Genomic DNA, 11,352 nt, shown 5'->3' with positions numbered 1-11,352 from the left:
AAATCGGAAAAATCCGTCATCGAACTTGCATTGCGGGTGCAGATAGATCACATATGTCATCTGAACCGGCCAGCTGCCCTATTTTCGAGAAAAATCCGTCATAGAACTTGCGTTGCAGGTGCAGATAGGTCACATTTCATATTTTTCATTCCTGGACATTTTTTTTAAAGTCACGAATCACAAAAAAATTAATAAATATTTTCTAATTTATCGTTCGAGAACATTTTTTTAAAATTGTGAATCACAATTTTTTTTAAAATGTTCACAACTTAAAAACAATGTTTGCGAATCACAAATATTTTTCAAATTTATCATTCATGAACATTTTTTAAAGTCGTGAACAAATAGTTTTCAAATTAATCGTTCATTAACATTTCCAAATTTATTATTCACAAATATTTTCAAAAAAATTCTTCGTGGACATTAATTAAAAGTCACGAACACAAATATTTTTAATAAATATTTTTTTAATTTATCTTTCACAAAGTTTTTTTAAAGTCGTGAATCAGAAATATTTTTTTAAATGATAACAACTTTAAAAAATGTTCGCGAATCACAAATATTTTTCAAATTTACCGTTCTTGATTTTTTTGAAGTCGTGTACAAATAGTTTTCAAATTAATCATTCACGAAGATTTTCAAATTTATCATTCGCAAGCATTTTCAAATTTTTCTTCGTGGACATTTTCTTAAAGTCACGAATCACAAATATTTTTTAATTTACCGTTCGCGAACTTTTTTTAAAGTCATGAATCAAAAAAAAAAATTAATGTTAACAACTCTAAATAAATGTTCGCGAATCAATTTTTTTTCAAATTTATCGTTCTTGACCATTTTTTTAAAGTCGTGAACAATGAAATTTCAAATTAATCATTCACGAACATTTTTAAATTTAACATTAAAAAATATTTTCAAAATTTTCATTCCTGGACATTTTTTTAAAGTCACGAATCACAAATATTTTTAATAAATATTTTTAATTTATCGTTCGCGAACATTTTTTTAAAGTCGCAGATCACAATTTTTTTTAAAAACTTTCGCTAACATTTTTTTAAAGTCGCGAACAAATAGTTGTCAAATTTATCGTTCACGAACATTTTTTTTAATCACATATATGTTTAAAGTAGTGAACAAAATTCGCACTTGATCGTTAGAGGAAGAAAACCGGGCAGCGTGACTTAAGTGCACCCATAAAGCAAGTTCGATGACGGGTTTTTCCGGTTTGCAATTAGCGTGACTTAAGTGCACCCGCAGCGCAAGTTCTGGGACCGCCGGTGCCATTTACTCCAAGGTAAGCTACATCAACAGAAACACACAAATTGTATAAGCCTGCTTACATTACATTACATATATATAACAAACGCAATCGATCCTAGTGTTCACCGTTGATATGTGATAGAACACCAGCAGAAGAGGTGTGAATTTGTTCTTCTTTGCAGTATCTGTTTTGTTGTGGTTCACATGTAACAATACAGTGGCAACTAAAAATATATATTTTTGCCATGGCTAACTATATGCATCATTATATATGCAGCTTTCTCTAGCCAGAGTTTTTCTTTTGCTAATTCATAAAGCAATACATAGATTGAAAGGTTATTGCACAATGGAACAGTGGAAGAATGAGAAATTGGAGGGTATTGAGTTCACAGAAAATCTGAATGGTGATGCAAACACAAATGGCTTAAAAGAGCAAATTGTGCTTGGCTATTAAAAGAGAGGAGCAAAACTGTAGACTGCGACAAACAATCACAGCTCGAATTCACATTCATACAGAAGCGTGAGAAATCACCCTGTACAGTTTCAATCACTGGAACCTACTTCCAGTCGTATATTGCTGAAATCATAGGACAGTAAACAATATCTCTAGCCTCACACGGCTTCCGGAGCAAATTCATTCCCTAGTGAGGCAGAAGTCACAGATGTTCCTATATATGCATTTACTGAATGGATGAGCTCTGTCCAGAATTGCCCTGCAAGTGGTACAGCTCCATTATTTCAGTACCAAGTCTAACAATATAGCAGTGATGAATCATAAAATCAGAGCAAACTGGAGCCTGCGTTGTTGTTGATATCACATACCTTAAGTAGAAATAGCCCCTTCCATCTGGCCACTTCGTAGGTTGACTGATTTGTGAGAGCTCTGCAAAAAATAGAAGGGTTTTAGCGAAACATGCATTAGAGACAAAACATAGTTGCCCGTCGCGACAGAGGTGGAGCCGCCGAGGAGCGGGGGTAGCCCAAGCCCGAGCGTCCAGGCCGTGCCCTGCGGCGTCGGCGACGTTGTGGCACTCCTTGGAGAGACGAGGGCGTCCGCTGTGGCTGGCCGCGACGTCGGCGTGTGGCACGGACGGGCGCCCGGCGAGGACTCCGCGGGGGGCGACGCCCTCCTTGCCGTGGTCAAGCGCACCGACGACGACTCCGCGGGGGGCCGTTGTGCCGGAGCCGCCTACCGTGCAGGTTGAGCCGGCGGGTGCGCCGAAGAGCGGGAGGTGTCCGAGCGCCCCGGCCGTGTGGCTGTGCTCCGCCACGTCGGAAACGACACGACACCTTCCGCTGTTGTTGGCGGCGATAAGGGAGGGGCGCCCGCCGAGGAGGGGCCCGGCCGTGGGAGTGGCGGATCCCGCTCTGGCCATCGGTGTGACGACGGTGATAGGAATGGAGCGCCACGGTCTGAGTTCCACCGAGAAAGCACAGCAGAGATGGGGCGGCGAGGTTGGAGGGATAGGTTGTGTATGCAACTGGGTTTCACGTACCTGCGGAAAAGAACGGCCGTCTCCAGCGCCCGGAGCGTTCGCCAGCAGTGGCAGATGCATCTCACGTGATCACCGCTTGCCCCCGTGGCAGCGCCGTCCGGCTGCTCAGCCCACCCGCCCTCCGATTGATTGGGTGTTCCTCCAATCCTCCTTATGTGTAGCATAGCGCGGGCTGCGACCGTCCCGTGCTCTGCACGCACACCCCTCTTCCTGCATCTTTCTCGCCTCCTTGCCATGGACCAGAGCTCGTCTTCTGTTGGGCGATGGGAGACTCCTGATTGGAGGAAGACCAGACATGCTAAAGGGACAGATTAGACAGTCAAAGCGGCGGTCGACCTCTCTAAAAATCCAAACGTGTAAAACACTTTGCCAGTAAAAAAAAAGAGGCTACGCCCAGGGACTCTTCAGCACACGCGTCGTGCTAACAAGGGTGGTAAAAAAAATATCCGAAAACCCCAGAAAAATCGAACCTTACGGGCCTAGTCTTCTTAGTATTATAGTACGTACCATCAAACGTCAAATACGGAGTTAATTAGTACATGCACACTGCCTCTGTGCTGCAGACCGCACGGAACAGGATCCTCTAACATTAAAAAGGAATGTTAGAGAAGCTACAGTACTCTAACTTTCCTTTTTTCTATTCATATGATTATGTCTAAAATAATTTAAATTAATTTACAATTTGATGATCTACCGTATACATTTATAGTAATTATATGCAAACAAATTGATGGTGAAATAAAATTAAATTTAAATTATTTATATCTACAGTAAATACCAACACTAAACAATTTATTAATTATCTACTAACAGTCCTTAACTTTTCTTCTTCATTTTACACTAGCCTAACACTGTAGCATGGTGACATTTCTTCTCGATGTTAGAGGATCCGGTTCCAGACCGCACATCGTAGTTCTTACATTCTCTTGAGCAATCGGCATCGCAAGATTCAGGATAGATTATATGTGCCCTGTCTATGTCGACATGGATCGAGTGGCCAAAGAGAACTTCGATTTCCATGCTGTCTGCACCTTCCTCTCAGTTTCAACTTGACGGGAATTAAACGCAGCGCTAGCTCCCAACCCAAGCAGTGCCAGGCGCGACGTCAGACTGGCCCGCTGGCGAGTGCGGCCGGCCGGCTCAGGCTGCGTTGCGAGCCGTTCGTGCAGCAAACCACCGTTGCGCGCGTGGGCAGCGGGCATGGCTTCTCGTCGTCACCGTAACCTTGGTTCTCCGGTCGGCTTCTTGTCGTCACCGCAATCTTGGGGCTGCACGTCATCGCCGGGCTACGCCGACGGTGACGTGCACAGCGGCTTCAACCCGAACATCATCCGGCTCAGTGCACGCCCTCGTCCGCTTTCACCGGTGTGCAGTACCCTCCGTATACCTACTCACCGCCGGTCTACGCGTCCTCCCCGACGCCTCCTCTCTGTCGTGGCGCGCTGCCCTTCTCACAAGACTCCATTTCGCATCTCGGCAACACCGACGCGACCGAGGCCGACATGGACCACATCATCACGGTCAGCTTGGCAGCCGCCGCTGCGTCCCCCGGGTTCACTGCCCAGGACGACACAATGGACCTCAACAACGACATGGCCGGCGATGGGGACTACGGCGAGGAGGAGCCAGAGGAGGAGGAGGAGGAGTGGCGCCTGCACCGGCGAGAAGACGGAAGCAGAAGGGGGCGGCCAGGATCGGCGAGCCGCGCATCAAGTGGGCGTCCAAGGAGTAGGAGTGTCTCGCCGAAGCCTGGAAAGTCGTCTGCCTCGACCCGATCACCGGGACGAACCAGAGCATCGAGACGTATTGGGAACGCATCGATGCCGAGTTCGACGAGCGCAAGCTCGTCGACCCCTACTTCAAAGGCGTCCACATGCAACGCGGGTCGAAGGCAATGGCGAACCATTGGGGGCTCATCCAGACGGCGTGCAATAAATGGCATGGGATCGTCGAGGAGATCGCGGCTCGCCCGAAGAGCGGCGCTAGCATGGAGGATCAGGTATGGAACGCGCGGTCTCCCACTTATTTTCGCCGTGCGCGCCCGCCAACTGTTTGTTTCTCGGCGTAGCTACTGCGGATGTTCGCCATGTATCGCCAGGACAGTAGCGACCAAGACTTCAAGTACCTCCACGTTTTCAAGCGGATCGAGAAGTGCGAGAAGTGCGTGGATGTCCGGCGCATCCTTGCCAAGGCCAAGGAGACGTACAAGTCGGACGCGTCGACGTCGGGCGCCCTGAAGTCAGTAAAGGGGCCAAGAAGGGGAAGCACGCCGACGCGGCTACTGCGCGAGTGCGAGAGTCCATTGAGCATTGCCTCACCGATGCAAAGGCCCGGGCAGCCCTTCGTGAAGTGAAGACCGAGGCGCGATGGTCGGTGTTGATGACGAACATCGTCGTCAAGCTCAACCTACTCCGGACCAATGTCGCCGCGAAGAAGAGGAACGCCGACCTGGCTTTCCTGATGGGCGGGGCGGACATACTCCAGAGCAACGGCGAGCAACTCAAAGCGTGGTACCTAGCGAAGCGCGGTCTCATTTTGAACCAGTTGCCGTCGACGGCGCCACCAACTCCCACGCCCGCGCCGCCGACGCCACCAAGCCCGAGCGGCGATGCCTCCACGACGCCCAGCAACACAGAAGCCGCGCCGACGCCGCCCAGCACAGAAGCAACTCCGACGCCTCCAAGCCCGCGCACGCTGACTACAGAGGCCGACCCAGCCGTTTGATGCGTTGCCCACGCGTCTTTTTTTTTGTACGCCGAACTTTTCATTTGATCGCCGAACTGAACCGCTGATCGCCTGACTTGTGGCGTTTTTTGAAGCGGGAATGATCAAGTTTGAATTTGTCCTGACTTGAGGGACAGCGCCTGGGGGGGGGGGGGGGGGACGAACGAGTGGAGATGCTCTTAGCTTGCGGATGCAATGTTGCACCGGTCGGTGCGCAAACCACCTACGCCTACGTTGGTCGTCCGTGAGCCAAATAGAGGTTAACATGAAAGATTTTGTAATTGCTTTCGTAAGGGTTTGGGTGTAGCATTATTGTACAATAGGCTTAACGACTGCCTCGAGCACACCACCCATAGGATCACCATGGCGTTGTGCGGGGTCTGCGCGGAATGCTACCTGCGGGCCGGTCTACCGCGAGTGGGTCGCTGCGTGCCACCAACAAGGCCGTCTTCCTCTGCCCGCGCGCGCCGGCGCTGCCCTTCTACTATGCCATCCTCGACAGCTGCGGCGTCCGGCGTGCCGCCTCCTCTTCACGCGCGTTTGAGCTCGGCCGCCAAGCGCGCTCCTAGCGGTATGACAGCCTCGGCTCCAGCACACAGACGCGAGTCGACGCAGCGCATCCCCGACCACGGTGCACACGAGAGCGTGGGTCGTACAGTTATTCTCTGACGGGGTAAAATAAATAAATGAGACGAGTCAAAGCAATGTGCAGAGATTTTGTCATCATGCACATATATAGATTATCACGAAGTCCAAGAATATGCTGTACATCCAGATTAAAGCTTTGCTAGGTTGGTCATGCCGTTGCGTTCATCCTTGATCACGCCATTCTGCAGTACTACTATTTATTTCAGGATAGATGGCCACTGCTAGAATGAAAGGAGCGGGACACCGGACACGAGGAATAATATGTCAGGTTAGGTGGCGATTGCTAGTCCAAGCTCACGTGATCAAGCATGGTAGCCACATGCTGTCTAATCGAGTCCAGCCAGGACTCCAAATGCCCACGCCTATCTAGCTAGCTCTATAAAAGCTCCGGCAGACCTCCACACCAAAACAACCCACACCAGGCATAAGCAGTGAGTGAGTGCATCGACCTTCCATCAGCTATATCCTGCATCGATCTGGTCATGGCAGCAGCAATGCTCCCGAGGCTCGTTGTCGTGGCGGCGCTCGTCGCGCTGATGTGCGCCGTCGCTGCCGCCCAGAAGGTACCTGCCGTCGGCGGTGCGCCGGCGTTGCCGATCAGAACGTCGTGAATGCGTGCTTCCAGAGCTTCGGAAAAGGTAAGAAAACTGCCGCTGGGACTGCGCCGGGGAGGGAGTCAGTGGACTGCTGCGTAGCCTTTAAAGACCACTCGTGCCTCTGTGAGATGAAGAAGGCGTTGAAGGCTCAGGGCAAAACTGCCCAGGATAATGTGGATTGCGTCAGGGAAAAGAAGGACTGCAAGTGAGCGCCGCGCGGGAGGTCTCGTCGGGCATGCAAGACATTTAGTTCGTTGGATATGTGTGTTTCTTGCATGTTGGTTTTAAGCGGTCGATATCCACCTGCTCCTTGCTTGCTTTTTCTTTTTTGCTTGTGTGTGTCATGTGAGTGTGTTATGTTTTTCTACGTATGAGAGCGTCAGTTGAGTCTTTTTAGTTTGTACCAATCAGGAATAAATGTGGGTGGAATTTCTCGCTTCATCTTGTTTTGTTTATGTATTATTCCATGCACCCCAAAACATATTATAGTATGTACTAGCAAACGTCAAATACGGAGTTAATTAGTACATGCACACTGCCTCTGTGCTGCAGAGCGCACATCGTAGTTCTTACATTCTCTTGAGCAACCGGCATGGCAAGATTCATGATAGCTTATGCGTGCCCTATCTCTGTCGACATGGCACGAGTGGCCAAAGAGAACTTCGATCTCTATGCTGTCTGCAACTTCCGCGGTTCCGCCTAGTTCCAACTTGATGGGAATTTAACGCAACGCTAGCTCACAATCCAAGCAGTGCTGGTTGCGACGTCAGACTGTCCCGCTGGCGAGTGCGGCCGGCCGGCTCAGGCCGCGCTGTGAGCCGTTCGTGCAACAAACCTCCGCTGTGCGCGTGAGCGGCGGCCATGGCCCTCGTCCTCGTGTGCGCCACATTAGCTTGCGGATGCAATGCCGGCCGGCCTGCCTGCCTGCCTTACATGACGCCGGTCGGTGCACAAACCACCCGTTCCTACATTGGTCATCCGTGAGCCAAATTTTGACTGGAGGCTGAACAGCTGATGCAGTCGTATGTAATTTAGAGCAAGTACAATAGAGCTGAGTCAGCGGGCTATAAGAAATAAACTATTATATTCTTGCTTAGTTGGAGGAAAGAGAAGAGGAGAGAGAAGATAAGCGGGCTCTTGGTGAAGAGCCAGCTCTAGCACGTGCTCCTATACACTTTGTGAGAGTGAAAGGTGGGCCATATAATAAAAAAGTAATACACTCTTCTAATCAACTATTGTACATATTGGCTATAAGATGGGCTATATATGACATGGCAATGGCTTATAGCCAGTAGTTGGCTATACTATTAACCATGCTCTTAGCGTACATAGTACTTAGGTGGTCACCACCCACGGAATCGCCGTGGCGTCGTGCGGGGTCTGCGAGGAAAGCTACCTATGGGCCGGTCTACCTATGGGTTTCTGAACTTTGAAGTTCGAACGATGTCGTTCGGCGGGTGCATTGAATCTGGACACCTTGTAGCTTTTCAAACTGCTGTCTGGCCTTGGAATTCAGGAATATTAGTCATCGATCCTATAGTGTGTTGCCATAAGTGTCTTTTGCTTTTCTCTCTTTATGCAGCCTGCTCATACAGCCACGCATAATGTGACCCAGAGACAGGCAACGAGCCCATTGGATTAGACATATTTTCTAATGGGAAAAGGCAGACTAGGTACGTGTGCATGTACAGTACATAAACACTGAAATGTTCAAGGCCACAGATGCCCAAAACATTTTCTCTTCTTCTGCCTCTAAAGCACCCTGGTCGATCACTTTATCAAGATAGATACTGCTCGAGAGCACTACTGCAACGACCGCATCCATCCATGAGCATTTTCTGCAGCAAATTAGGCAAAGTTTACGCGGAATCCCAGCCCGTATGTCTATCCCCCGTCCTGCAACTGGCACAAGCTTTGAGCCAGTTGGGATAATAGTAATAATAATAATGTGATCTTTGCATCTCGTTTCACTGAAAGAAATGTGCGTGGGCAGAAACCGAGCGACGACGACGACAGATACCTCTAACTAGCTAGCTGCTCGAGGGGATAAGGAATTTGAAGGCTCGGCAAGCACCTTTACTCCATGAGCTTTTGCACCATTTGAAGCTGCAAATCTAGCTGTTGAGTTGTGCCGCCCAAAAAGGCCACATGTCACAAGATTCCCATGGCTATAGGTAGCTAGTTCGTTCTAACCTAGGCTGCATCACGACTAGGTTCATAGCCAGGTTCATGTATTCAGCACAAGACCATGTATTTATTCCATTCCACACCACAGTCCACAGGAGGCAAACAGACTTGGCACTAGATATTCAGTCTTTCGTCTAGACTTATAAATAGCAGCCACCTATGCGCTCTTCACCATGGCAGATTAAACAAGTGAAATGTAACGCCCTGGATGCGGCTATATCTCCCACGTGTCGAAGCACGACTTAAAGACATAACCGTATTAAAAGCAATGTCGCAAGTGAGGTAATCTTCACACAACCCATGTAATACATAAGGGAAAGAGATACATAGTTGGCTTACAATCGCCACTTCACACAATACCTAAATAAAGCATTACATCAATCAGATGCAATCAAGGTCCGACTACGGAACCAAAATAAAAGAAGACTACCCCAAAAGCTACACAGATCCCCGATCGACCCCAACCGGGCTCCACTGCTGATCAACTAGAAAGAAACAACACACAGGACGAGATCTTCATCGAGCTCCTCCTGAGCTTGGTTGCGTCACCTGCTCGGTAACATCGACACCTGCAAACTGGTTTTGGAAGTATCTGTGAGTCACGGGGACTCAGCAATCTCACACCCTCGCGATCGAGACTATTTAAGCTTATGGGTAAGGTAAAGGTATGAGGTGGAGCTGCAGCAAGCGACTAGCATATATGGTGGCTAACATACGCAAATGAGAGCGAGAAGAGAAGGCAAAGCACGGTCGAACAACTATGATCAAGAAGTGACCCTAGAACAACCTACGTCAAGCATAACTCCAACACCGTGTTCACTTTCCGGACTCCGCCGGAAAAAGACCATCATGGTTACACACGCGGTTGATGTATTTTAAGTAAGGTCAACTTCAGATTTTTCTACAACCGGACATTAACAAATTTCCATCTGCCCATAACCGCGGGCACGGCTTTCGAAAGTTCAATCCCTGCAGGGGAGTCCCAACTTAGCCCATGACAAGCTCTCACGGTCAACGAAGGATATACCTTCTCCCGAGACATTTCGATCAGACTCGGTATCCCGGTACTACAAGACAACTTCGACAAGTTAAAACAAATCCAGCAACACCGCCCGAATGTGCCGATAAATCCCGATAGGAGCTGCACATATCTCGTTCTTAGGGCACACTCAGATGAGCAATCCATACAACTAAAACCAAACTTTGAGTTTCCCCGAGGGGGCGCTGCACAGGGCTCTAGTTTGGACCAACACTCAGAGGAGCACTTGCCCAGGTGGGTTTAAATAAAGATGACCCTTGAGTCCGCGGAATCCAAGGGAAAAGAGGCTAGGTGGCGAATGGTAAAACCAAGGTTGGGCATTGCTGGAAGAGTTTTATTCAAGGCGATTTGTCAAGGGGTTCCCATTATAACCCAACCGCGTAAGGAACGCAAAATCTGGGAACATAACACCGATATGACGGAAACTAGGGCGACAAGAGTGGAACAAAACACCAGGCATAAGGCCGAGCCTTCCACCCTTTACCAAGTATATAGATGCATTAATTAAAGGACTGTGATATGTGGCACATGTGTGCCACATTGCTAAAAGTACCACACGACTCTTCTCCCTTAGATCCCACCTCCTCCCGAGTGACCACCCTCCTTCGATCCCATCTTCTTCAGTTTTTCTCGTGCTTGTAGTTTAAAATAGGCAAAAAAAATGGCGTGGAAGGGGAATCAAACCCAGACCCTCTCATATATAATTGAGCTACAACATCCAGCTGGGCTAGCCCACTTAACTAGTTACATACAACTTACATACTAGTTGTATCTTCTTGAGATGACAATTAGCAAAAGAGGCAGTGATCAGTAACTGAAAATCCGGACCAACGGCCTCACTTGTACGAGTTTTAGAACAATGCACCCTAGTTCTATCATTTTTCTGCACGTTTCACACGGTTCACAAACCCCGGGCGTCCTCTTCACTCCTTTTTAGATGCAAAAATCATGATGTTTGCAGGTAAGTTATCAGGTACGAAGTTGTAATGTTGCCATGCTTTTCTTACTCAAGTTTTTTGGGTATGTTTCTCAATAGCTTTTTCCTTGTTTGTACTTAAATTATCAGGTATGGGCTTCGTATATTACCATGATATTTGCAGATAAGTTATGAGGGGTGTATTTTTCAACAACCCCTCCCCCCTGTCAATGTTATCATGGTGTTTGTACGTAAATAATCAGATATGCGATGAGTAAATTATCACGTTATGTAGACAGAAATTATCGCGTGTTCATAAAAAACATTCACTTGGGCAAATTTACTATGGTGTTTTGTATCATGTTTGCGGTGTGTAAATCATCATGCTAGGTATATAGAAGGTACTGCGTGCATGTTTTCAACAATTTTTACACCCCCAAATCAGAAAAGTTGATGTTCATACACAAGTTATACACACAATTTATCGGG

At 48.0% G+C, this 11,352-nt stretch overlaps 1 protein-coding gene and 1 pseudogene across 2 annotated transcripts; one reads left to right on the top strand and one right to left on the bottom strand.

Moving 5' to 3' along the window:
• Positions 1 to 1,829: 1,829 nt before the first annotated feature.
• On the bottom strand, positions 1,830 to 2,970 carry LOC123186396 (uncharacterized). 2 transcript variants are annotated; one of them, XM_044598171.1, is made up of 3 exons: positions 2,754 to 2,970; positions 2,080 to 2,140; positions 1,830 to 1,970 (listed from the first exon to the last, which is right to left on the bottom strand). In XM_044598171.1, exons 1-3 carry the CDS (start codon positions 2,915 to 2,917, stop codon positions 1,938 to 1,940), a joined length of 258 nt encoding a protein of 85 aa, XP_044454106.1. In that variant the 5' UTR covers positions 2,918 to 2,970; the 3' UTR covers positions 1,830 to 1,937. The 2 variants fall into 2 exon arrangements, with proteins under 2 accessions (XP_044454106.1, XP_044454105.1); XM_044598170.1 differs by having other exon boundaries at positions 2,080 to 2,970.
• Positions 2,971 to 6,432: 3,462 nt separating this feature from the next.
• Positions 6,433 to 7,162, top strand: LOC123186395 (uncharacterized; annotated as a pseudogene).
• Positions 7,163 to 11,352: the final 4,190 nt, after the last annotated feature.

Source organism: Triticum aestivum, chromosome 2A (assembly GCF_018294505.1).
Source record: "Triticum aestivum cultivar Chinese Spring chromosome 2A, IWGSC CS RefSeq v2.1, whole genome shotgun sequence".
Taxonomy (NCBI): Eukaryota; Viridiplantae; Streptophyta; class Magnoliopsida; order Poales; family Poaceae; genus Triticum; species Triticum aestivum.
Note: the sequence above shows the minus strand (reverse complement) of the source record. Positions and strands in the feature narration are given on the sequence as shown.

Coding starts and splice junctions, on each gene's coding strand:
- LOC123186396 (XM_044598170.1), bottom strand. CDS start 2,813: ATGCATCTGCCACTGCTGGCGAACGCTCCGGGCGCTGGAGACGGCCGT. Junction 1,971..2,079: donor AGGGGCTATTTCTACTTAAG/GTATGTGATATC, acceptor TACCACTTGCAG/GGCAATTCTGGACAGAGCTC.